General features: G+C 36.6%; 4 protein-coding genes across 4 annotated transcripts; 1 reads left to right on the top strand and 3 right to left on the bottom strand.

Moving 5' to 3' along the window:
* LOC18792861 (protein SIEVE ELEMENT OCCLUSION B) lies at positions 1008 to 5086 on the bottom strand. The gene is made up of 6 exons (XM_020555282.1): positions 4898 to 5086; positions 4468 to 4563; positions 3688 to 4067; positions 3505 to 3599; positions 2751 to 2989; positions 1008 to 1610 (listed from the first exon to the last, which is right to left on the bottom strand). Exons 1-6 carry the CDS (start codon positions 5075 to 5077, stop codon positions 1419 to 1421), a joined length of 1182 nt encoding a protein of 393 aa, XP_020410871.1. The 5' UTR covers positions 5078 to 5086; the 3' UTR covers positions 1008 to 1418.
* Positions 8990 to 11659, top strand: LOC18793574 (UPF0481 protein At3g47200). Its single transcript, XM_020554985.1, has 2 exons — positions 8990 to 9032; positions 9993 to 11659. Exon 2 carries the CDS (start codon positions 10029 to 10031, stop codon positions 11457 to 11459), a length of 1431 nt encoding a protein of 476 aa, XP_020410574.1. The 5' UTR covers positions 8990 to 9032; positions 9993 to 10028; the 3' UTR covers positions 11460 to 11659.
* LOC18792080 (probable xyloglucan galactosyltransferase GT14) lies at positions 15484 to 17638 on the bottom strand. Its single transcript, XM_020555901.1, has one exon. It carries the CDS (start codon positions 16954 to 16956, stop codon positions 15484 to 15486), a length of 1473 nt encoding a protein of 490 aa, XP_020411490.1. The 5' UTR covers positions 16957 to 17638.
* LOC18791027 (probable xyloglucan galactosyltransferase GT14) lies at positions 18493 to 20654 on the bottom strand. The gene has a single exon (XM_020556046.1). The coding sequence runs from the start codon at positions 20352 to 20354 to the stop codon at positions 18885 to 18887; it is 1470 nt and encodes a 489-aa protein (XP_020411635.1). The 5' UTR covers positions 20355 to 20654; the 3' UTR covers positions 18493 to 18884.

Below are 25477 nucleotides of genomic sequence, written 5' to 3'. Positions count from 1 at the left end.
TCTTACATGTGGGAATTTTTAGAAAATGTTCAATTTACAGAGGAGACTCTGCTGAATTTTCGGCAGAAGTCATACTTGAATTTCATTGAATTTTGGTTAGAAGGGTAATTTGGTCAATTGTGTACGGCAATCGCCAGGTGTCGGACAAGCACAGGGTTCGACTCGGATTCCAAAGTGGAATTTGGGTCGGGTCTTGTCATGGGGTGTTAGAGATTAAATTTTGTTGTTATCTTTTATATTCTAAAGAGTTGGTATTTGGAATTGATTATGATTGGTATAATTGTCAATGAAATAGTTCTGTCTTTCAAGTTTGGTTGCAATACTACTTTTGGTTTTGTGACATCAAGTGTTAAGGATAATAATAGATGATATAAGTATATTGTTAATATGAAACAACAGCATGCAGGGAATTAATAATTTTCTTTTAATAAAATAAATAAATCAAACACCAGCCTTAAAAGGGAGTTAAATTACTCTTTTAGGGCTTGCAATGTGTGCCATAATAAGTCTTTTACGGCCTTGAATCATTTATAGCGCGCAATGCATGATATATACTTTTTACGACTAGGCCTGTTGTGGCACAAGTATGTGCGTTGTAAATAATGATTTACAGCAAATACCTATTTTTCTAGTAGTGATCGTTTTAATGACGCGTCCACCTGACTGCCTTAATAACAGTATTGTAAACCAACTTTAATGACGCAAGCTTCAAACATGTCATAGATAATGAAATTTGATGATGCATATTTTAAATGCATCATTAAATCTGTGTCATGATCAAAAGACAGTTTTGTTGTAGAGACCCTTATAGGAAAAAAAAACTCTCTTGTAACGGGGATAATACTATTTTGCCATCCCTGACTAATAACACAGTCCCATGTGTCATTGTGTTATTGATCGGGAATAGCAAAATAGTGCTATCCTTACTGCATGAGAGTTTCTCTACCCTTATGAGTGGTATTTGTGCAAAACTCCATAAACATGGACATAATATTGCATTACGAGAAAAACATACACATCACTAATGATGACCAAAAAACGTGGAGAAAAAAGAGAGAAACACGCATCCGTCGCATTTTGTGGCATTACTTCTACTTCAAGCTGGCATTCTTGTATCTTCCAACATTTGAGCTTATGTGCCTTATTCTATGTAGTGTGTGATTAACGACGTACACCTTTATGAAAAATACGTGCTAAAAGACCTTTCTTTTCATGGTGCTCGTCATCCTCATGGAAAGGAAAGGCCTCGATTCCATATTTTTGAATCAAGGGAAGTGCATTAGTGTTTTTAATCTCGCCTTCTGAGTCCATCACGACCACCATAGGCTTATCCTTGAAGTGCCACTCCTCCTTGATTTTACTGACGCATGCTGCATCAGGTTCAAAATACTGCAATGTGTACCATGGCATCTTAGACATCAACACGACAAACTTCTCCCGGAGGGCATCAGTCCACTTGTCCACAATGGGGATCCACACAATCTTATAATTGTTGTCCTCTTTTTTCGTTTCCTCATAACCCCGTTTGAGAATTGAAATATCAGCTTCGGAATGTCTAGGCTCGAAAACAAAATGAACAAACTGTTCCAACTGAGCACTCCGATGTCTACCTGTATTGAAAAGGAGGATTAAAATGGCAAAATGAGAGAGAGAGAGAGAGAGAGAGAGAGAGAGAGAGAGAGAGAGAGAGAGAGAGAGAGAGAGAGAGAGTTTTAATGGCAAAATACTAGTTGCCAAAAAATAAAGGCTTAATATCACAAAAAGTTCCTAAGGTTTACGAAACTACCAAACTGAATCTTTTTTTTTTTTTTGTCACTCGTGGTCCTTAAGGTTAGTATGTGCGATACAAATGATCTTTACTGTTAGGTTTCGTCAAAAACTCTGTTAGTTTGCTAACGTGACATATATATATATATATATATATATATCACAAAACATTCCTCAGGTTCACTCACTTATCATAAATGGTCCCTATGAATTTTTTTAATTTTTTAATTTAAAATTCATAAAATTTTGGTTTTCTTTTATTTATAAATGAAAAAACCATTTATAAAAGGATTTTAATTTTGAGGACCATTTATGAACCCTAACCCTTAGTTTTTTCATTTTTAAATTTTATGAATTTTAAATTATTTTTTAAAAACTCCATTAGTTTGTTGATATGGCATATATATAGAGCCAACATGTACAATTATATGTGTCACATGTACTTAAAATATAATTAAATTTTAAAAGAAAACCAAACTTTTATGAAATTTTTAAATTAAAAAATTAAAAAATTTCGCAAGGACCATTTGCGATAGGTGCGTGAACTTCAAGGATGTTTTGTGATATATATATATATATATATATATATATATGCCACATTAGCAATCTAACAGAGTTTTTGACGGAACATAACGGTAGGAACCATTTGTGATCATACAACCTAGAGGACCACGAATGACACAAAAAAATATTAAGAATGCAATCTGATAATTTTGTAAACCTTTGAGACGTTTTGTGATAATAAGTCAAAAATAAATGAATAAATAAACAAACTAAAGAAAAAGTTGTGGGGCCTGTAACTCGGGCATTCACTCCCTTCCCATGAATAGAAATGGGCTTTCGGTCCCCTTTTAGATTCATTTAAGTTGGTAAGGAAATACATTCAGGATTTTGAAAGACGAAAGGTGCAAGCAAAAACAAATCTTATTGTATATATGAAGGATAAAGTGGAAAGAGGAGTTAAACAATTATTGAGAGAAAACCTGCTCCTTTGTAGATCCATCAATGAGGGGCTGCACATTATCATCGGGGAAAACCAAGTCCTTGAAAGCATGCATAACTTCAGCAAGGGTCACTTCGGCGCTCTCAAGGGTCACTTCGGCGCTGTAAGGTATGAAGTTACGCATGCTTTCAGGGACTTGCCAGTGAAACTCTGTATATTTCATCAATTCCGTTGTCAAATATTCTTCTTTTCCCTCGGATGTGGTCTTTCCTTGATCCTCTGTATAAAAGCAAGAAAATGGAAGGAAAAAGAATATTCAACATTGCACTGGAAGATTAATTGAAGCTGCCTATGTGCTGAAGTGCTGAAGTGCTTTCGAATTTGACTGCTGTAGTCTGTAGATTCAAACTGTCTAGTTTTCAAATATTCCTCAAAAACCATTGCAAAAAGAAACACTCAAATCTGAAGTCATTTTTTCGAAAAAAAAAAAAAAAAATCCAGTCATTTTGGTGTTTTCTTTGAAGACTGTATTCGTATATTTTTATTGATTGGCACCACATAATTTAGTATATTCCAATTTATTTAATTTTTAGAAGGATGATTTTTGAGTGACGTCTTAGACACTAAACGATTTGGGTATCATTGAAATATGATGCATAGTAAATCCCATAATGTGTCCTCCTCGAATTAGGTTACTCGAGGAATCCCACAAAGTGCACTCCCGCTATTTAAAAAACTAGAGTGCCCACGTCCTCATTTTAGAATTATGATATCATCAAGAAGTTAGCCAATACCTATTTCTCTTTCGCAGACTGCAAGCTGTCCTCTAAGGTTGGCAAGGATAAACTGGATTTTTTGAAGAAACTTGGATAGGTTGTATTGCATGTCCCTGAAATATGAAGAAATTAAAGCAACGTATAGTAAGGAGCAATAAGTTGCCTCAAATTGACCAAATGCACGCAGGAAGAATAACTTACTCCTCATAGCTAGTAAGAACAGTGACCTTAGTCATCGCACAAGCTACAATAGTTAGGATCGACCAGTAGACAATTACTGGGATATCCTTCGTTGAACTTGCCGATGATGGTACATCATAATTACGAAAAAGCCACTCCAACTTGAGGAGATAATCAATGACTTCCAATGTGGCCTTGATCAGATTGTTCAACTCAACCACTACGTCATGTCGTTTGATCCCCACTGACTTGGCAAGTTGATCAAATTCTTCGTATTCCAAAGCAAAAGCCGCCAGGGCGAGCACTGCCTTTGTTTCCCATGAATACTTTGACAACTTCTTAAGTATTTCAAGGGTACAAGCTTCTATGGAAGTATCACTTGGAACCCTATAATATGCCATCTGAAATTTCATCCATTTTTATACTCTGGTTAATTATGCAAGAAAGGTAAATTTAATAATAGTTTGGCTTAAGGCTAAATCTGATGAAATGCCTTAATTATCCGCACTACAAAAGTACTAAAGACAAAACTAAATACATTTTGAAAGGTCTCAACAGTAAAATTCAATTCCTTTAAAATAAAAAAGTATATAAACAAAGGAGCAAATGTTATTTTCTCAACCCAAGAAGAACAAAGATATTAATATAAGAACTTTTGTGGTTACTGGTATTAACTTTATATGTTTGGTTATTCCTATTTGTATCGACTCTTGTGGCTATCGGCCTTTTAAACTTGCATTATGAATGCAATCTGTCGGGTTTTTTTTTTTCAGAATAAAAATGTAGATATATTAATATAACCTGACAACGAATGGACTCAATAGGAGGGCAAAATGAGGAGCTGTAGGGTTCGGGGGACTTCTCATTTATGGTTTCCATATCTAGTCCTTGAATGCCCTGCAACGAGACATATGCACAAGTAGGCATCAGTTAGAGTTACCCTAATTAGCAATACACTCAGAAGCTCATACGTACGTTAATGATCATTTAATCAGACAATATATATTGTTGGAGAAAAGTATATTATCACATGATTGTGTGATAGTCACGTCTTAGAATTTCTCCTCTAACAGAAATAGAGGACCATATATAACACACACAAGATTCAAGTCAAGCAAAAGAAGTTTGCTCAGCTGATGAGTAAAACTCCTTGACTTCAAAATGAAGAATAAAATGTTAACCAAAAAAAAACAAAGAAGAACAAAAGTACATAGTAAAGCACCGTATATACCTGCACAAGATTGTCAATGGTCTGGAATGAAGCAGAAATGATGTTTCGAGCGGTGGAGAAAAGAGAAGGAACATCAAGGCTGGTATCATATTCAGGAACATGGTTCCCAGAAATGACCTCCAAGATTTCATCTTCAGACCTGGTAAACAGGCTCTGCTCACTCTGGATTGTCCCTTGCATGACGAGAGATTAGAACAGAAAATTTGGATGGCTGATTATAGTTAGAGCTTAATTAGGTTGAAATTAGTGCTGTGTTCAGTGCCTGCTTAGTGCTCTATTTATATCGTAACCTGCTTCAACTTGGGCACCTTATTGGACAGTTACTTATAAGAAGGGTAACATGCACCTCCTTATTATATTGCCAATTTGCCATATGGAATTAGTTTTCCGGGAAAGATCCACGTTTTCTCGACAGCCTCCCGTGTCGCATGGATCTAGAGTTGGTATATTTCATTTTATGAAAATCTTTTCCTGTTCAGTTCTGCGAATGTTTAGTCAGAGTTTCAAGTCATGGTTCGTATTATCAGTATGCTTCCAGGTACCTGTAATTGTGATCCGATGGTAGGCTGCACTCTCTGTCTCCACGGCCCCAACCTTGGAGTTGAGCCAATATATTCTGATCTGGTTGCACGAAAATATCATATGACTGCAAACATTGTACAAAACAAATATTAAATAAAGCTCATTACTTTTCGGGTCTTACATATATCATCTTGACAGCAATAATCGACCTGCCTCAATCAATTGTTTGTTCCCAAGTTGACTATAATAAATCTGTCGTCATCATCCACACCGTCATGGTTGTGGCGTGTGCCTACATCACACTTGGTCAAATTAAACTAAATATTTCGCATGTCCACGCCTTGTCTGCCACCGGCCCTAATATTCGACACCGCATGATACAAGGCTAAATATTTGAATGTAGTTATCAAGGCTAAATATTTTCTTTTCTAAACACTTGAATATTTTCTTTTTAAATCGCCACCAAAAGTTCTACTTTTCATACGTCTTCTCCAAAGTCAATATGGATTATTGACTCGAGTGCTATGAATCACATAACATTTTATCCTAGTTAACTTTTTAGTCGCAAACTAACTACTCAGTCTGTGGTGTCTAATGCTAATGGTACCCATTCCTTTGTGGTTGGGGAGGATTTTCTATCTCTCTCAAACTCCATACATCTGGGTTCAGTATTGATTGTTCCATCCTTGGACTATAACTTGTTGTTTGTTGCCCAACTTACTACTACTTTGGAGTGTACTGTAACATTTTAGCCGAATCATCATTGTGTTTTTCAGGACATCTTCACGGTGAAGACAATTGGTTGTGGTACTAGGCGGGTCAACCTCTACTACTTGGATTGGGCACCGAATAGTGAGACTAAGGTTGGTCAAGCTTTCACAACAAGTGGAGCTAATTCTGAGAGGCAGAGAGACAAAGTTTGATTATGGCATAAACGTCTTGGGCATGCCTCGTCTGGTTATATGAAAAAGTTGTTTCCATCATTATTTTCCAGTTTTGATGTTTCCAGCTTCCAATGTGATACATGTGAATTGGCTAAGCGCCATTGTGTTCCGTTCCCATTTAGTTCAAATAAAAGTTTGGTTCCCTTCTACGTTATCCATTCTGATGTTTGGGGGCCTGCTCAAATTGCAACTCCGACTGGAGCTCGATGGTTTCCACTTTCATTGATGACTGCACCCAAATAGCCTGGGTCTTCTTTCTGAAAACCAAAGGGGAAGTCAGTTTAACGTTTCAAAGGTTCCATAAAATGGCGGCGACTCAGTTTCATGCCCAAATCCAGGTTCTCCGTTCTGATAATGGCAGAGAATTTCTTAATCATGATCTCAAAAAATTCTTACAGGATCATGGTATCATACATCAACGCTCATGTCCATATACTCCCTAAGAAAATGGGGTGGCTGAGCGAAAGAACCGACATTTATTGGAAGTTGTTCGTGCATCTTTATTTGGTGCCAACATGCCTCGATCTTTTTGGGGTGACGCTGTCTTCTCTGCAACTTACCTTATAAATGGGATTTCCTCAAGTATCTTGAATTTCCAAACTCTTCTTCAAACATTTCACCACCATCTTCAAATACCTCTCACCCCAAACCTTGAACCATAGATTTCCGACTGTGTTGCATTCATACACTTACATGATCACCAATGCAACAAATTGGATCCCCAAGCAAAAAAGTGTGTTTTTATTGGCTATGCCTCAGGCTACCGATGTTATCACCCTCCAAGTCAGAAGGTCTATACCTCCATGGATGTACTGTTCCGAGAACACAACATACATTTTTCAGAAGCATAGAAGGAGAATCTAGAGCCAAATATTCCGAATTTTCTGGAATTTTTCACAACGAAAAAGACTCAGCATCGAAGTGATCGGTCGCCCTTCCAAAACGACTGGTCACCTCCTTTTATTCCTTCACAGGTGGAGGCACTATGTTAAAACAACTGGTAGACTCCACGCTGCCAAAATCAGGAGGAGGAAGTTGAACTGTTTTATTAGATTTTGCCCTCTCCAGGCCCCTCATTTAGCTCTAGTACCACCCCAATCACCTTATAAGGAAGTCATTCAATTAACATCTCCCCCTGAAACTAATAACATTTATGAAATATACCGTGAGGCTTTGATTTTTGAAAGTATAAAAGATACATATAGCCCTATTTACTAACTTCCAGAAAGGAAGAACCGTGGTAAACCTCGAGTACAGTACGAAAGAGATCTTAAAGCAGCCAAAGGAAAATATCCCATCAATAATTATATATCTTTAAGCAGATTATCAGAGTCACATGTATACTTTATGTAGCAGTTGGCCGATATATATGTACCCAACAGTGTGACTGAAGCATTAGAAGACTCAAAATGGAAAGAACTCATGAATGAAGAAATGCAAGCTCTCCAGAAGAATGCCACATAAGATACTTAAAGTTAGCCCCTAGAAAGGGATTAATATTCTCAAAGAATGGAAATCTTGAAGTTGTTGGATATACAGATGCTAATTGGGCTAGTTCTATTAAAGGTAGACGCTCTATATTGGGTTACTTTACATTCGTTGGAGGTAACCTAGTCACTTGGTAGGGTAAAAAATAAAATGTGGTTACTAATCAGGAATTAAATTTGAATTATGAAGGATTCATGCGTTTACTTTACATAAAGGAATAAAAGTAAGTGGGAACAACAAAAAATCAGGAATTCAATTCTTGGTTGAGATGTGGTATTCTAATTCTTGGAGAACTAACCTATTAGGAATTCATCTTTTTTTTACTCATTATATCCTCACACAATTTTAAAATTTTAAAATTTGCCATCCACTTTAACCCAACAATAAAGACATTTTAGTAATTAATACCACTCCTACCCCAACTCCATATGGTTTAGTAAATAACTTCAATAGAATCCGAAATATAATTCTCCTCAATTTAATTCCTCCTAATCCGTTACGGATTTGTAAACATGTCATTGAAAAATGCGATGAATTGTACTATATATAGAGTTAACTATGAAGTTGTAACTTGTACGTGCCTCATTTACAATTAGTGGAGAGCGATAGAGTGCACGTGCCTCAATTAATTGCCCCAAGTTGATCGAAATTGAGAGCCAGAACAAAGTCTCCTATATAATCCGCAGAAATAATGAAGTCGTCTGATGAGCCCCTATCGTCGTGGTTTTGGTTATTGTCTACAACACATGAACTGGAGCAGAAAGAACGTGGAGATGGATTTCTAAGAAAGCAAAATATATTCCCAGCAATTGCAAGAGCGTGAGAAAAGGGAAACATGTGCAAGAGCACACTTACTTGAGGTTTGCCTGCCCCGGCTCAACTCAATAATAATTCAACTGGTCAAATTATAAAAACTAGACTAAGTTGTGACGTATTTGATATGACCTAACACATGACTCGATCGAAGCAATATGTTGACTTTTGAATCTATAAAAGATGAAGTACTTGAACAGTTTTCTGTACCTCAGAGGCTTATCACTCTCTCTCTCTCTCTCTCTCTCTCTCTCTTTCTCTCTCTCTCTCTCTGTACCTAAACAGTTTTTTTGTTGTATTTGCTCAAGTAATTGATACTGTTTTCACCAAAAAAAAGTGATTGATACTGTCGCTCGTTCTTCCCTAAGGTGCGATTCTTTGCTTTCTCTTTGCTACACGTAGGGTGTATTGTGTTGTCATCATTTTGTTTTTTCAGAAATATATGTTTTACTTTGAGAAAATATTATGTTGGCATTGTTTGTTAGCCGGTGTTTGAGAATTTGATTTTGATTTTTTGGCATTATTTTATAGGTTCAAAGTCGATCCAATAGAAGCCAGTTTTTAAATTTTACAATTCAATTCAAAATGAACGAAGATAATTAACAATAACAACCATATAAGATACACTTCACTTTCTTAGTCTGACAGAGAGAACTCTTAAATAGTAAATTTTGATTTTGGTATCTTGTAATTGTACTTTTAACACATAGTTATTCTGTGTTTTTAATTTTTAATTTTGAAAATTTGTTGCCATGTGGGTCTGTCTTATCTAAAAAATAACTGTTATTAAGTGATAAATATTAGTGCTGGATTTTTCTCCTTTTGAGGTCAAAATCAAAAGAGTTTGACGATTTCGAAATCATATGTAGTCTTTACTTAAATTTTCTTTTTTTTTTGGGGACATAAATCGATATTTTCATGCTAAGGGAGGGGAGTTTCAAACCCAAGAGTAGCTGGGTGATAAGGAGGAGGGCTTTCAATTGCGCCACTCCACGGCCTTAGTCTCTACTTAATTCAAGAAAATAAATTTTAAATAAAACAATAAAACAAAAAAACCAATTCAAGTTAATAATTTGATTCCATGTCAATATTGAAATCATATATATAGTTTAGTACATTATCGTGATTCGTAATATACTCACCTAATAAATCTAGTCAAACTTTGGATTCCATGTTAATAAAACTTTGGATCTAGTCAAACAGATTTGATTAGGAAACTCTTAATCGTGATTCGTAATATACACACCTAATAAATTTAAATGCCCTTTATTTATATACTTGTTTTAGTAATTAATCAAATGATTTCAAGCCATTCCAACTTGTTTCAGGCTTTCGGGACAAGTAATTAGATTGGAATTGTAGTCATGGTGGAAAATGGTACAGAAAATAGTCAAAATCATACCTGTATTGATATGGAAGGTGATGTGCTTGGACCAACACGTCCAGGCTCCACAGATGCATTATCAAAGCCCACCAGGTGCATCTTCAAAGTTCCCCAGGTGCTTAGGAGACAAAACAAAGAGGCATATGCACCGGACGTTGTCTCAATTGGACCCTATCATTCTTCTCAAGGCCGTAAACGATTTCAACTCATGAAAAAAGTGAAACAGGGGTATTTAGAGAAACTTCTCTTGCGTATGGATAGTATAAGCTTTGAAACCTTGGTGGAAAGAATTGTTAATTTTTCCGAGCAAAAAAAAGGTGACGGAAGTCAGTCTTCTTTTATCGGTACGGAATTACCAGGCCTGCAGATACACAGAAAGGATGGCAGGATTGGGTTTGAGAAACAAGCCCGTGAATTTTACTCAGAACCTCTGAAGCATCTAAGCTCAAAAGACTTCATCGAAATGATGGTAGTCGATGCCTGCTTCCTGGTACAACTATTTCGAAAGCGTTTGAATGGTCAGCTTAAGGACATTGATGACCCTGTATTCGACATGGCTTGCATGTTCCAATATGTATGCCATGACATTTTGCTACTGGAAAATCAGCTACCTTGGTTTGTTCTCCAGTGTTTCTATAGCGTTACGCTGGAAAAATACCCTGGAGATCCCTCCCTCCCTATTCTTATTCTCACTGGCTTCTCCTCACTCCCACCACTAGCGCATAATTGCAAGTCCTATAAAAAGAAGCTTCTCAGTCGCCTTAAGAATCTGAATGACAACGGTGATGATAAAACTCTGCACATACTTGATCTGATAAGAACTTCTATTGTTTTCCCATTCAGACATGAATCTGCTCGCTTCAACTCGAAGACGCAATTAATGCATCCTGCGACTGCTCTCTCAATGACAGGAATCAGATTTGCATGCTCCAGCAAAAGTGACAGTATAATGGAGATACGATTTGCGGACGGGGTTTTTACAATTCCACAACTAGAAATTGGAGAATTGACTGAATCATTGTTCAGGAACCTCATTGCCCTTGAGCAATGCTACCACGGTCATTCGCAGCAAATAACGTCTTATGCCGTCCTAATGGACAACCTCATCGCCTCCAGCAAGGATATCGAACTTCTCTGTGAGAGAAAAGTACTAGGTAACTGGCTGAGCGCCGAAGATGGTTCCAAGTTTTTCAACAGTCTTTATAATGGAACTTCGCTCGACAAGTTCTACTATGGTAAACTTTGCACTACAGTAAACCAACATTACGAATCACAATGGAACAGGTCGGTGGAAGAAATCAAACGTGAGAAGTTTTCTAACCCATGGAAACTTTTTTCATTCGGTTTTGCAATTATCCTTTTAGCTCTCACCCTATGGCAGACCGTCTATAACATTCAAGACCATATGTAGGGTCCACATGTCGGACAGAAATGCAATCTACATCTACAAATGGAGAAATTATTTTTGCTAAAATATGATACTTATGAGAGATATTATTTAGGATTCCGAGTCTCTATATTTAGAGTTCATGTATTTTTTGTATTTTGCTTTATCTAGGTCATTATAATAATTCAATAGTTTAAAATATGACATGTCATCTATAGCATAAAGTTCAGCTTTATTTTATTTTTTATTGTTCTTAACTGACGCTAGCGTTTATCTCTCTGCCTCTCTCTCTAGTCTCCTTCCTCTCCTCGATTCTTTCTTGTTAGTATCTCCCAATTATTCCCACTTCCCCAAAACACTAGTTCAAAACCCAATGGTTTAAAACATGACATGATGACATCCGACCTAACTTGGGACTCCAGCCTGAGCCCTTTGAGCTCTACTTTGTATTTCTCCGAGTTCTTTGCTCACTCATACTATCATATGAATATAGTTTGAATACTTTACGTTAAATTTTATTCTTCTCCATAAGAAGGTATATATAGGAGTTTACATGAGTGCTGTACAAGGAAATATATACATTAATCAATTAGGATAGTATCACTTAATTATACAATGATTTGTCAACTATATAAAATAAGAAAGTAAATCTCTTAATTAATCAAGAAAATAAATCTCCTTGATTAATTAGGAGACTCGCGTCAACACTCCTCCTTAAGTTGGTGCATATATGTCACCAATGCCCAACTTGGTAAGTGAGTCATGAAATACTCTTCCACAAACAGCTTTTGTTAAGACATCTGCTAGTTGATCTTCTGATTTTACAAATGGTATGTAGATGATCTTATTCTCAATTTTTTCTTTGATGAAATGTCTGTCCATCTCAACATATTTGGTTCGATCATGTTGAACTGGATTATGGGCAATATCGATAGCTGACTTGTTGTCACAATGCAACTTCATTAGCCTTTTTTGCTTGAAGTCCAATTCTGTCAAGAGTCTTCTGATCCACAATAATTCACAAACTCCATGAGCCATTCCTCAATCCTCTGCTTCTGCACTAGACCGAGAAACCACATTTTATATTTTACTCCGTCAAGTGACTAGGTTACCTCCCACGAATGTAAAGTAACTAGAAGTAGAGCGTCTATATGTAATGAAACCAGCCCAATCAGCATCTGTATATCCAACAACTTCAAGATCTCTATTTTTTTAGAACATTAATCCTTTTCCAGGGGCTAACTTCAAGTATCTTAAGATCCGATCAACTGCATTCCTATGAGAAACACTGGGTGAATGCATAAACTGACTAACTATACTCACAACATATGCAATATCTGGTCTTGTGTGTGCTAGGTATATCAACCTTCCAACAAGGCATTGGTACTGTTCCTTATTGGTTGGTTCTTGATCCATGTCTTCACACAACTTGTGATTATCTCAATGGGTGTGTCAGCCGGCTTACACCCAAGCATTTCTGTTTCAGTGACTAGATCCATTACATACTTCCTTTGAGATAGAAATATACCAAATTTTGACCTTGCTACCTCAATTCCAAGAAAGTACTTCAAATCACCTAAATCTTTCATCTCAAGTTCTTGAGACAAATACTTTTGCAACTTCAGTTGCTCTCCGGTGTCATTTCCAATTACGACTATATCATCTACATAAATAATCAATGCAATAAGTCTTCTTCCATCATGCTTCACGAACAATATGTGATATGAATTAGTCTTTGTATATCCAAAATTCTTTATAGAGTTAGTAAATCTGCCAAACTATGCTCTGGGAGATTGCTTTAATCAATATAATGACATTTTGAGCTTGCAAACGTGATTCTTCTTGTCACGAGCTACATTACATCCTTGTAGTAGATCCATATATACTTCTTCTTCCAAGTCTTCATGTAAGAATGCATTTTTGATATCAAACTGATGTAATGGCTAATCGAAATTTGCTGCTAAAAACAATAGGACTCTGATAATGTTAATCTTAGCTACTAAGGCAAATATCTATTGGTAGTCTATCCCATATCTCTGTGTGTACCCATTCGTAACTAATCTAGCTTTATATCTTTCAATAGATCCATCTGCTTTGAGTTTCACAGTATAAATCCACTTGCATCCTACTGTCTTTTTTCATGGGGTAAGGGCACGAGTTCTCATGTGATATTCTTTTGGAGGGCACGCATTTCTTCGTTCATAACCTCTTTCCATCTTGAGTCTTCTAGTGCTTCAGTCACCCTATTGGGGACAAATATGTCAACCAACTATTTCACAAAGTGCACACGTTCCTCTGATAATCTGCTGAGAGATATATAATTATTGATGAGGTATTTTCCCTTGGATATAAGATCTACTTCATATTGTACTCGAGATTTGTCACGATTCTTACTTTCTGCAAGCTAATATGTAGGCTCTGTGCCTTCTGAAATCAAATCATCATGGGATATTTTATTAGTGTTATCAGTTTCAGGGAAAAATGGTACCTTCATGACTTCCTCAGCAGGTGATTGGTATGGTACTGAAGCTGAAGAATTCTCTGGAGTGGGCAAAATCTCATAAAATAGTTCAATTTCCTCCTTATGAGTTTGACAGTATAGAGACAACTGATCGTTTTCTTCTGGCTACCGGTCACTGTCTTATGGCGATCAGTCGTTTTGAAGCACGTTCTTCGTGTTCGAAGAACTAAAGGGGGGTGACCGGTCGCTTTCCATTGGCGACCGGTCATTTTGAAGCAGAGTGACATCCTAGGGAAAAAATCGAGAATTTGAGGAGTGGTGGATTCTTGATTCTCCTCTTGTACTGCTGAAAAATATAAGTCGTGTTCCCAAAACACAACATCCATGTAGGTATAGACCTTCTGACTAGAAGGATGATAACACCAGTATCCTTTCTGATGATGTGCATAGCCAATAAAAACACATTTTTCGGCTAGAGGATCCAATTTATCTCATTGGTGATCATGTAAGTGGACAAATATAGCACAGCCAAAAATTCGGGGTTCCAGGTTTGGAGTGGGAGGTATTTGGATATGGTGGTGAAGTGTTTGAAGTGGTGTTTGCAAATTTAGGATACTAGAAGGAATCATATTAATGAGGTATGCTGCAGAGGCGACAGCTTCTCCCCAAAAAGGTCAAGGCATATTGGCACCAAAGAGAGAGACACGAACTACTTCTAATAAATGTTTGTTCCTTCTTTCAGCCACTCCATTCTATTAGGGAGTGTAGGGGCATAAGCGTTGATGTATGATGCCATGATCTTGTAAGAACTTGTTAAGATCGTGGTTGAGAAATTCTCCACTATTGTCAAAATGAAGAAACTAAATTCTGGCATGAAACTGAGTCTCCACCATTTGATGGAATTGTTGAAACTTGGAACTGACTTCCCCTTTAGTTTTAAGAAGGGAAACCCAAGTCATGCATGTGCAATCATCTATAAACGTGACAACACCGAAAACCTCAGGGTGTGTTAGTGTAAATAACTCAAATGAAAAGCTCCAGTAAAATCTATATAGATTGACATGTTTACTCGTTAGTAACGGGTTGGAATGATTCCAATTACAGCTTCTGTTGTGTATACTAACACATGGGTATTGGAATGATTCAAATTCCTCACTTCCCCTACGTTTACCTAAGGGAAAAAAAATTATGTGGGTTTCACGTTAAAATCAATAATCAAATACCCTTAAAATCAAGAATGATATCAACTAGGAGAATAGTTTATCCGATTCCAGTTCCTTGAATGCCCTTATCTAGCTGTGCAATTCAATGCTTCCCTCATTCCTAGTAATTAGTAAATTCTGTAATACAGCCTATAGAAGTCAATTAAAAACCATAGAGTCCAAAAGAGTTAGTAACTGCTTTAATATTCATTAAAATACCAATTCAATACACCCGTAAATTAATAAGATGAACAAGAGGTTATATTAAAAGTTACGGCTATAATAAAAGTCAATTGCAATTTGTTTGGTTTGATTTCTATATCTCCACTTCTTCTTCCATCTCTACTTGCTCTACATAGAAACTATCCATTGCGCTCAATCTTGTCTATGAGTCTAGTGTCTCAGGAAATTTGAACTTATCATTATCCTCATCTGCAAAACCAATACTAGGATCCCTCCCCTCTCTAATCACCTTTCTCACATTCTCTATTCTCTCAAGAATTCCCTGCACAGCGATGTCAAATGCATCTTGAGTCCCTAATCTTGACCTGGGATTTGCATATACCAACTTTGGTATTAGCCTTATAACCTCCTCTCTCATGGCCACCTCCTTATCCTTCGAAATTCCAAGCAACACTTTCTCAATTAGGCCTTCTTTCAAATCTTCTACATCCCTTACCGGAATAAATACGGAAAACTTGGTATGATTCTTTGGCAAATGCCATAAATATTGAGTATAAGCCGTAGCCGGATGAAAGAAAACTGGAATGCAACCGGCCAGAAATGCGTCGAAAGCTGACCTCCTAGTGTATGAATCCCCTCCAGGCTGCAAGCAATAAACAGAGCTCTTAAACACCCTCATAACAGTAACAGGGTTGCCACATTTCTTTTCATCGCAATGTAGAAACTTGCAATTAGTTGAAGCTTGGCAATGATCAATAAGTTTTCCCCGGATTGAAGTCTGCTGGTGAGGCCTTGGTGCGCCAACAAAAGAGAACAAATAACGCCTTTCTTGTTCTCTAACTCTGTTCTGCCATTGAACAACCTCACTGTCCTTTGCAGGATGAAAGTTTGTGGGGTAGGGAATTGCAATGTCGTTTTTCCATCTCCCTCCTTCAATTGACAACATGGTCATGTTCATGGACTCAGGCAAGAACCTGAGTTTACTACCCCAATCAGAACTATTGTCTCTTTCCCTCCTGAAATCCCAAGCAATCCTCCCGGAAACAAAGAAATGGTCTCTCCCCCACATTTTCATCCATTCGGGTTGTCCCGAAAGCCACTTTACATAATCTCTAGCTGAAGAGTCTCTGATAGTGAGGTTAGAATCCCACAGATGGACACCAACATCCATGCTGGGATAGAATGGCACATAAATGGCTGAAGCCAGAGAGGAGTTTTTTGTCAAACACTCATACCGCTTCATCTTGTTGTGGAATATGACTTCTAACAAGTAAGGATTTGTTTTAAACCAACTCTTGTTGGCTAAAACACCTTCGGAGTCGTTAACTTGAGGACCAAGCCCCAAATTCACAAGGTGAGGACACATATTTGGTGTGTTACAATTACAAGTCCCTGCACTTAGAGACTCACAGTTGTTGAGGAAGTCATAGTTGAATCTGGCAGGAAGACCCTCATGGATGTAAATGTAACGATTGGCGCACGAATCTTCGGTGTGGTTGATCTTCCAAATGTTGATTGTATGAACTTGTTTAATCACCAAAAGATTGACCCCATTGGTGACACCCAATAGAGTTGAATAACTCAAGCAAAGCAATACAAGGCACAAAATAAAAAAGGGTGCTAGTATGCCAGACCAGACTTCTTGAGAGGACTTTCTGGCAAGTGGTTTTTCCATTTGGTCTTAAATTCTGAGCAGGTCTCTACAGTAGAATATCTCCGGTTACTGATTCACTCAATTCTCAAAGTGGAAGGAAGACGAAGGCATTGAGTGTGTGAGAGGAGAAAACCTCAGAGTGATAGTGCTGTAGGAAAACATGGGGGTTATACCCGCAGAGAAAATGTACAAAAAGAAACAATGTAAAATCAGGCAAGTGGAGACCAAAGATGGAAAGTCGCCCTTGAGAATCAAGCATAACGCTAGGAAAGGAAGATGAAGCTATTTTTGGCATTTTCGGATTGCTTGAGCAAATTTTAAGAAAAGGGTTCTTTTTGGCAAGATTTACATTTAATTTCTTGCCTATTTTGTAATCCAATAAGTTGTCTATAAGGATATTATTTTCTTCACATTATTTAGTTTAGATTTTTACTATATTTCTTATTAGTTAAGTTTTAGAAATATTTTTAAATCTAGGATTTCTTACTAATTTAAAGATTTTCTATTTTAAGTCAACATAAAGTTGTATTTGTAATCTTATTAAAAAATTAAAAATTTATTATTGATCTTGTTGATGGAATGTATTGAGATGGGCCAAATTGATGCGCAGACAAAAGATTAAGGACCACACTAATTGATTGGAAGTGTGAGAGGACCACACATTATTGAGACAAATCTCTATTTTCTAGTGGATTTTAGAATGATGTTTGAGAGTATAACCGAAAAATAGACAATTCGGATCATTAAAGTACAATGCAAAGTGAACCTTACAATAGTCCCTTAAATAACCTATGTGTGCGTATATATATGACATATTTAAACATAACCTACCATATTTAAGATTACCATATTACATTTTAAAAACATAAATTCTAATTTCATAGATGAAATCCCAAAGTTAACTTGATAGGTGCCATTACTAATGATGATTGTGAGAAATGTGAATTTGTTGAGCTAACCAATTCAATTTCAGTTTTTAATTTTCATTTTTTTGTGCTAAAGTATAGAGGAAAAAGAGGGAGGATAGAAGTGAGAATGAGAGTGAAGATATGATTGACGGGGAAGATAAGAGGGGAGGATGGAAGGAAGAAGTAACAAAAGTGGTAACAAAAACTAAAAACTGAAATCTATTTGAAATTGTTTTCACTTTCAAGTTTTTGTTTTCACTTTTGCTACTCTTCCCTATCATCCTCTCTCTCAATCTCATCCACATTCCCATTCGCACTCTCATTTTTCTCTATACTCTAGCACACAAAAAATAAAAAGTAAAAAGTAAAATTGCAATGGTTATCAAACGGGCCTAAGCTTTAGCCTTATTGATTTGTTCCTTATGTGCTTGCGGCCAGTTACAGGAAAAAAAAATGTTGCATAAATGTTCTTTGAGATTTAATCCTGTCCCTCTGCTCTAGGTTTTCGAATGAAAAGATTTTTGGTAAAGGATTACAGGATCTTTTTCCATTTAATTTGTTGCAGTGGTGAAAATTCCAAGCTCTGTTGTTGATTTTCTAAAATACCCGGAAACAAGGAAAGAACACACAAGAAACATGCTACTCTGTCTTTACAGAAGCATTTAACATAGAAGCATTTATTCTTTATAGATTAATTTCACATAGAATGCTACTCTGTCTGCATCACCAGAAACTTCAAGCAGGGGTGCAACTCAAATACATATGAACACGAGGCTTAAGCAAGAGAATTTGAAATATATATATTTTTTACAAGGCTCGGGCCAAGGAAGAGCTTCCTCCATCCAAACACTACGACTATATTGATCACAGAACAAGCAAGCGAGTGAGAGCAACAATTTTGCGATCCGTCGGAACTTCCATTGTGTTGCATAGCTTCTAAACCAAACTGCAAATTTTTGGTTTGATTTCTATCTCTCTCCTCTTCTTCTTCCATCTATACTTGCTCTGTGTATATAAACTATCCATTGCACTCAACCAAGTCTATGAATCCATTGTGTCTGGAAATTTGAACTTACCATTATCCTCATCTGCAAAACCAATGCTAGGATCTCTCCCCTCTCTATTCACCTTTCTCACATTCTCTATTCTCTCAAGAATTCCCTGCACAGCTATATCAAATGCATCTTGAGTCTCTAATCTTGACCTAGGATCTGCATATACCAGCTTTGGTATTAGCCTTATAACCTCCTCTCTCATGGCCGCCTCTTGATCCTTTGAAATTCCAAGCAACACATTCTCAATTTGGCCTTCTTTCAAATCTTTTACATCCCTCACCGGAATAAACACCGAATACTTGGTATGATCTTTTGGTAAATACCATAAATATTGAGTATAGGCAGTAGCCGGATGAAAGAAAACTGGAATACAACCGGCCAGAAAAGCGTCGAAAGCTGATCTCCGAGTGTATGAATCTCCTTCAGGCTGCAAGCAATAAACTGAGCTCTGAAACACCCTCATAACAGTAACGGGATTGCCACATTTTTTTTCAGTGCAATGTAGAAACTTGCACTTAGTTGAAGCTTGGCAATGATCAATAAGTTTGCCCCGGATAGAACCGTTCTGGTTAGGCCTTGGTGCTCCAGCAAAAGTGAACAAATAAGGCCTTTCTTGTTCTCTAACTCTGTTCTGCCATTGAACAACCTCACTGTCCTTTGCCGGATGAAAGTTCGTTGGGTATGGAATTGCAATGTCGTTTTTCCACCTGCTTCCTTCCAATGTCAACATAGTCATGTTCATGGACTCAGGCAAGAACCTGAGTTTACTACCCCAAGCAGAGCCATTGTCTCTTTCCCTCCTGAAATCCCAAGCAATCCTCCCAGAAGCAAAGAAATGGTCTCTCCCCCACATTTTCGACCATTCGGGTTGCCCCGAAAGCCACTTCGCGAAATGTTTCGCCGAAGAGTCTCTGATAGTGAGGTTCGAATCCCACAGATGGACACCAACATCCATGCTGGGATAAAATGGCACATAAATGGCTGAAGCCAGAGTGAAGTTTTTTGTCAAACACTCATAGTTCTTCATCCTGTTGTGGAATATGACTTCTAACAAGTAGGGATTTGTTTTGAACCAGCTCTTGTTTGACAAAACCCCTTCAGAGCTGTTAATTTCAGGGCCAAGACCTAAATTCACAAGGTGAGGACACATACTTGGGATGTTGCTGATACTGGTTCCTGCACTCAGAGACTCACAGTTGTTGAGGAAATCATAGTTGAATCTGCTAGGAAGACCCTCATGGATGTAAATGTAACGATCAGAGCATGAGTCTCTGGTTTGGTTAAAATTCAAAATGCCAATTGGATCAACTTTTTTGGTGACCAAAAGATTGGCCTCATTGTTGACGCCCCAGAAAGTTGAAAAATCAAAGCAGAGAAAAACAAAGCACATAGCAAAGGAGATGAGTATGCCAAACCAGAGTTCTTGAGAGCATTTTCCTGCTAGAAGTTTCTCCATTTTTTTCCTTGCTTGCTGTGCTGAGCAAACCAAAATCTGCAGTAGCTCAAAGTCTCATAGCAGAAGAAAGACACCTGGGAGTATGGGTGTGACTATGAGAGAGAAGAGAAAAGATAGAAAAATAGTTTGTTGGGGAAAAGCTAAAGAGAAAAGAAAGAAACCCATGTGTGGCATTAATAATAGGAATGCGTACTGTTAGGCCCAATATGGCAAATATGAGCAAGTACAGAATTAACTTTACAGAAAATCATAGAAGGAGAGAGGAGTTTGATGCATGATGCATCCGAGGGTGGTTGGTTGGGCGATGATAGATGAAATTAGGGTTGCTTTTGGATTTGTGCAATAAAGTTTTATTGAGTGAGAAACGTCCGTTACGTTGTCGGGTGATTGAAGCACTCATGCTACACATGTCGTGCATAGGGAGATCTTGTACCCTACAAAAGCGGATGAGATTGAGGGATTATTTCCTAATGCAGTTAAAAATCGTTCAAGTTATTTTACAAAATGCGATATGAGGCAAAGGGTATAGTTAAGTGAAAAAAGATATTGATTTGCATAATTCTCTTAGGCATATAAGGACTTTTTAAGAATTTTGTCTTTTTAGCCGAAGAAAAAGTAAAAGTAACAGCCTCATCTCGTCACGTTATTTATGCACCATATGGCCTTTTTTTTTCTTTTTCTTTTTTATAGAAGTCGCTTTCATTAACTTATGTATCACTTAATTATTTTTGGTTTACTTTGTTATCTTTCCAATTTAAAGCCAAGTAGTTGTGATTTAAGGACAAATATAGATGCTTCAGCTCCAACTCAAGCAAGCATCAGAGCACCAATGATCTGCTTAACAAAATAAGACTAGAGCCCAAAAAATTTGGTATGCGGTACTTTTAATACTACCATTAAATTGACTTCTGCAGTACATATAGATCAACACATTCTATATACTAGCCTCTCTGCACGCGCTTCTGCGCTTGCGAGAGGTTTTTTTAAAAAAAATAAGTAAATTTATTTTAGAATTAAAAAAGATAATGAGTAGTTGTGTTCCATAAAAATAGGATCCATTATCTGCTTTTTTTTTTCTTTTAATTTTGTTAAATATGAAAAAGTGTGAATTTACCATATTATCCTCATTTAATTAATAATTTGAATTCTTAATGTTTGCATTAACCAAGGGCATTTTTTGGTATTTTGAATGTTTCACCATTCTCTGTCTTTTGCTTTATATATATAGATATACAATTTCTATTTTATTCTATATATATACAATTTCTATTTTAATAAAACTCAAAATTAATTTAACTTTATAATAAATATAATTTTTTTTAAAGCACCTTTAATCGATATGTAATGAAAACCGCTACCTCAAATGTCACACGCAGAAGGCATGAGGCTGCCAAATGCATACATAAATGCCAAGGGCACTTACTTGCCGTAGGCATACACGCATCCTAAGTTATGTCAAATTTTGAACGTCAACAAGAGTCAAAATTTTCATCCTTTTGTTTAGGCGTGAAATGCTTCTTTTTAATTAAATAATACATTTGATGGCCCTTCTGCCATCTCAGAAACAGTCAAGCTTTGTGACACGGAAGGGTTTTGAGCGAGCGAGATATGAAGGGAAGTTGTCGGTGGCGTTTCATTGGGTGACGACGGAATCAACCCATTCATGTGCCACGTGTATGAGAAAAAGAAACAAGTTTGGCCCACTAAATTTAGGCAACAGAAGATTTCGTACTGTGTGGGCTTGGGATCTTCAAATTAAAGATTCCTCACGTGATATGGTTCTTCTACATCATTCCACACTAGTCTCCACACTACAAATTAACATTAGTTTTTTTTTTTTTTTAAAAAAAAATTCTCAAAGATGCATTTATTTTCACTTTAATTATTCATAATAAGAGAGACATGTTTAAGATTGTATCTGAGTCACATCAGTAGGTAAGGAGGAGTTCCTTCCTATAGGCAAGGAAAGAAGCATTAGCCTACAAAAAATATAATTAAAATTGTTTTAATTTTTAGGGATGTTTTTATTTGACACAATTTTACCATGTTCGTAATTTTCTAATTATTAGTGAAATACAATATGGAGTGGATTCTACAAAAGATGTCTTTTAAATAAACTTATTTGAGGAATTCCTTAATAGAAGCTCTCTTATATGTATATGCATATTTTTAGGAATGTGTGCATATAATTATGTTATGAATATTGAGAGAGAAAATTTGACGCTGCATTTCTATGACTTCGTCTTGCTAACCGTCTTAACTGTTTTCCTTTGAGTGTGGAATCGAACTCCCATTTAATTGTGGAGCTTGTGACTGTGCTTTGTTGTGGAATCGAACTCCCATTCAGCCTTATTTCTAACTATAAAGCTATAATGACTGGTGGCGTGTGCCGCATTCAACGTGTTTTTAGAGAAAGTAATAATGTTGTTGATATGCTTGTTGATTTTTAATGATTTGTGTACGGTTTCTTTATCCAGACTAATTGTGTTTTTGCTGGGCCTTTGCCCTCCACTTTAGCCAAAAACTTTTTTCCACAAATTAATTCATCTGATCAGAGGAAGGAAAAGAAAAACAGTAAAACAAGCACTCATTACATTCATAACATATATGTGTTGGCCTTTTTGTTTATCTAATTTATTTTTTTAAATACAAATTATGGTATAAATTATTTTAAATTAATTTATTTACAGAAAGGAGATTAAGCTGAGTAGGAGTAGACTCCCTCTCACTATCCTTGACCAACTAACCTTAGCCTACAACATCCCTACAACTAACCTTATCCTTGGTGCTCCTCATGATGCTTATTACTAGTGGTCACATATTCCATCATGTGTTGCCAATGCTTATGCTCAAGATCTTTCTTCATTTACTTGTTGTCATTTTCGTAAATTGTCGTCCTTTTATTTTTTATTTTTAAAAAAAATTACATTATGATTAAGAGATGCATGTGAATCATACTTGTGCATATGAAATTATGTACTTATTAATAATGCAAGTAGGTTTACCATGATATATTAAATATTCCCAAAGGATGCCTGTGACGTCGCAATCACTTTTGTCCAAAATTTCTTTGTTAAACATAAATCTATAAAAATAATTATAAAACCAATTATGTCTTCAATAAGAGTCAAAATTACTGTTAATGCAACTTTTTGGGCACAGAAAAAGGCTCAAGTACAACAATCTCAAAGGCCCACCAAATAATGAAACATCCAACGATAAAATTACTCCTCCATCATCGGAAGCCTTTTGTCCAGGCGGATGCTCTGTTCCAATTCCTTCGCTGCCTCCCTGTGCTCTGTGGCTTTCTTGCCCTTCATCCTGCTCATGTTTTTCAACAAATATCTTAATATATGAAAACCAAAAACACCAATTACTGTTTTCTCCTATACATATACCTAACAATGAAAAGTAGGAAACTACTTCTTAAAGTCCAGCCCAATTCAATATTATAAGTTCGATCTTAAACAATTCAGTCCAGCCCACCAAACAAATTCATTATTAGACACCTCATAATCAATGCCCAGGTTTGGAATAGTTTTAATACTCGTGTGTTAGTAAATGTAGGAAAACAAAATGTAATAATTTTTTGTTGGCATTTTCCAATATCAAAATGGAAACACTCCCCTTTTCAATTAATCATCACAGTTATATGATCGATCAATCCAACTAATGTCACATCCCGGGATCGGCTCCGACGTAACACGATATTGTCCGTTTTGGGCCCCCTTCTCTGACCTCATGGTTTTGTTTATGAGAACTCATGAGCAACTTCCCAGTGGGTCACCACTCCTGGGATAGCTCTAGCCCCAACTCGCTTAACTTTGGAGTTCTTATGACTCCGAAGGTAGTGAGCTCCCAAAAGGCCTCGTGCTAGATGGAGGTAGGAATGGACATATAAAGCACATCACCCCCTCTCCGTTGGTCGATGTGGGATGTTACAACTAACTTCCCATTGGTAGACCTGATATTTTAGATAGAGTGCTGCTATTTCCACCATTCTATCATATTTCCCCACCCACCATATAAATTTGAATAAACACAATCCTATCTTTCCACCCATTATTATTCCTAAAATACCCTTTAATTATTAATTCAAGCAAGTACCAACAGTAATCTACATGATCACATTGTATGGGTTCGAAACTAGAAATCTACATGATTTATTTGAACCCAGAAAACAGTTTGACATATATGATCACCTTAGCATAGTTTGAATGCCAAATAGTTGGAAATTTGACCGACTGAATCCGAGTACTCCTTGTTGCTATGTATTTCTGCAATCTATATATACTCATAAAGCATGCTGTAGTGGACATGTTCTACATTCAGTAATAGATAATATGATTTGTCTTTGTGTTGCTAGTTGTGTTCTGCTTAATTTTTTATTTTTTTAGGACATTTCCTATTGAAAGGGGCGATAACATATTAAACTCACACGCACAACACGGATGCTAGGACTCGAACCCAGGACCTTGCCTGAGGGAGTAAATACTCCAAACTACTACACTAGTGGGTCCTTTGTAGTTGTGTTCTGCTTATAAGCACTCCACTTTACCACCGAATTAGAAATTAAATGCTCCATTTTAAATAAAATAAAATTCAGGCCACTCATCAAACATCTAACGGTACATTACCAGTTGTATATATAAAGCAAAAGACAAAGAATAGTAAAACATTCAAAATACCAGAAAATACCATTGGTTAATGCAAACATTAAGAATTGAAATTATTAATTAAATAAAGATAATATGATAAATTCATACTTTTTCATATTAAAAATTAAAAGAGAAATCAGATAATGGATCGTTAGTGCAATATATATGTACAGTCTCGATCTCTTTGACCACAGGAGTCCAAGAGATTTGTGGTCTCTATCCGTCTGATGAAAAATCAACGGTTCACTCTCTCTTGAAGTATTAAAGAAACCTGTTTAAATATTAGATCAATACTATCGGGCAGTGAGGAGCAATGGATGGACACACTGCGTATCAAGATATTCGGAGTGTCCGTATGTAAAAGTAAATAACATTAGCAAACATGATTGCCCAATAGCATAGGCAGAGAGGAAGAATTAGTGTCGACAAATATGATAGGGATAACATTAAAGTAATACAAATAAA

The sequence above is a fragment of the Prunus persica genome, chromosome G1 (assembly GCF_000346465.2).
Source record: "Prunus persica cultivar Lovell chromosome G1, Prunus_persica_NCBIv2, whole genome shotgun sequence".
In the NCBI taxonomy this organism is placed as follows: Eukaryota; Viridiplantae; Streptophyta; class Magnoliopsida; order Rosales; family Rosaceae; genus Prunus; species Prunus persica.
This window is presented reverse-complemented; position numbering and strand designations above follow the sequence as displayed.

Excerpts from the sequence above, each read along its gene's own strand:
- LOC18792861 (XM_020555282.1), bottom strand. The coding sequence starts at position 5,077 with ATGCAAGGGACAATCCAGAGTGAGCAGAGCCTGTTTACCAGGTCTGAA. Across the intron at positions 4,068-4,467 it reads TTGAGTCCATTCGTTGTCAG|ATGGCATATTATAGGGTTCC; the intron begins GTTATATTAATA and ends ATGAAATTTCAG. Across the intron at positions 1,611-2,750 it reads ATGGATCTACAAAGGAGCAG|GTAGACATCGGAGTGCTCAG; the intron begins GTTTTCTCTCAA and ends TTTTCAATACAG.
- LOC18791027 (XM_020556046.1), bottom strand. The coding sequence starts at position 20,354 with ATGGAGAAACTTCTAGCAGGAAAATGCTCTCAAGAACTCTGGTTTGGC.
- LOC18793574 (XM_020554985.1), top strand. The coding sequence starts at position 10,029 with ATGGTGGAAAATGGTACAGAAAATAGTCAAAATCATACCTGTATTGAT.
- LOC18792080 (XM_020555901.1), bottom strand. The coding sequence starts at position 16,956 with ATGGAAAAACCACTTGCCAGAAAGTCCTCTCAAGAAGTCTGGTCTGGC.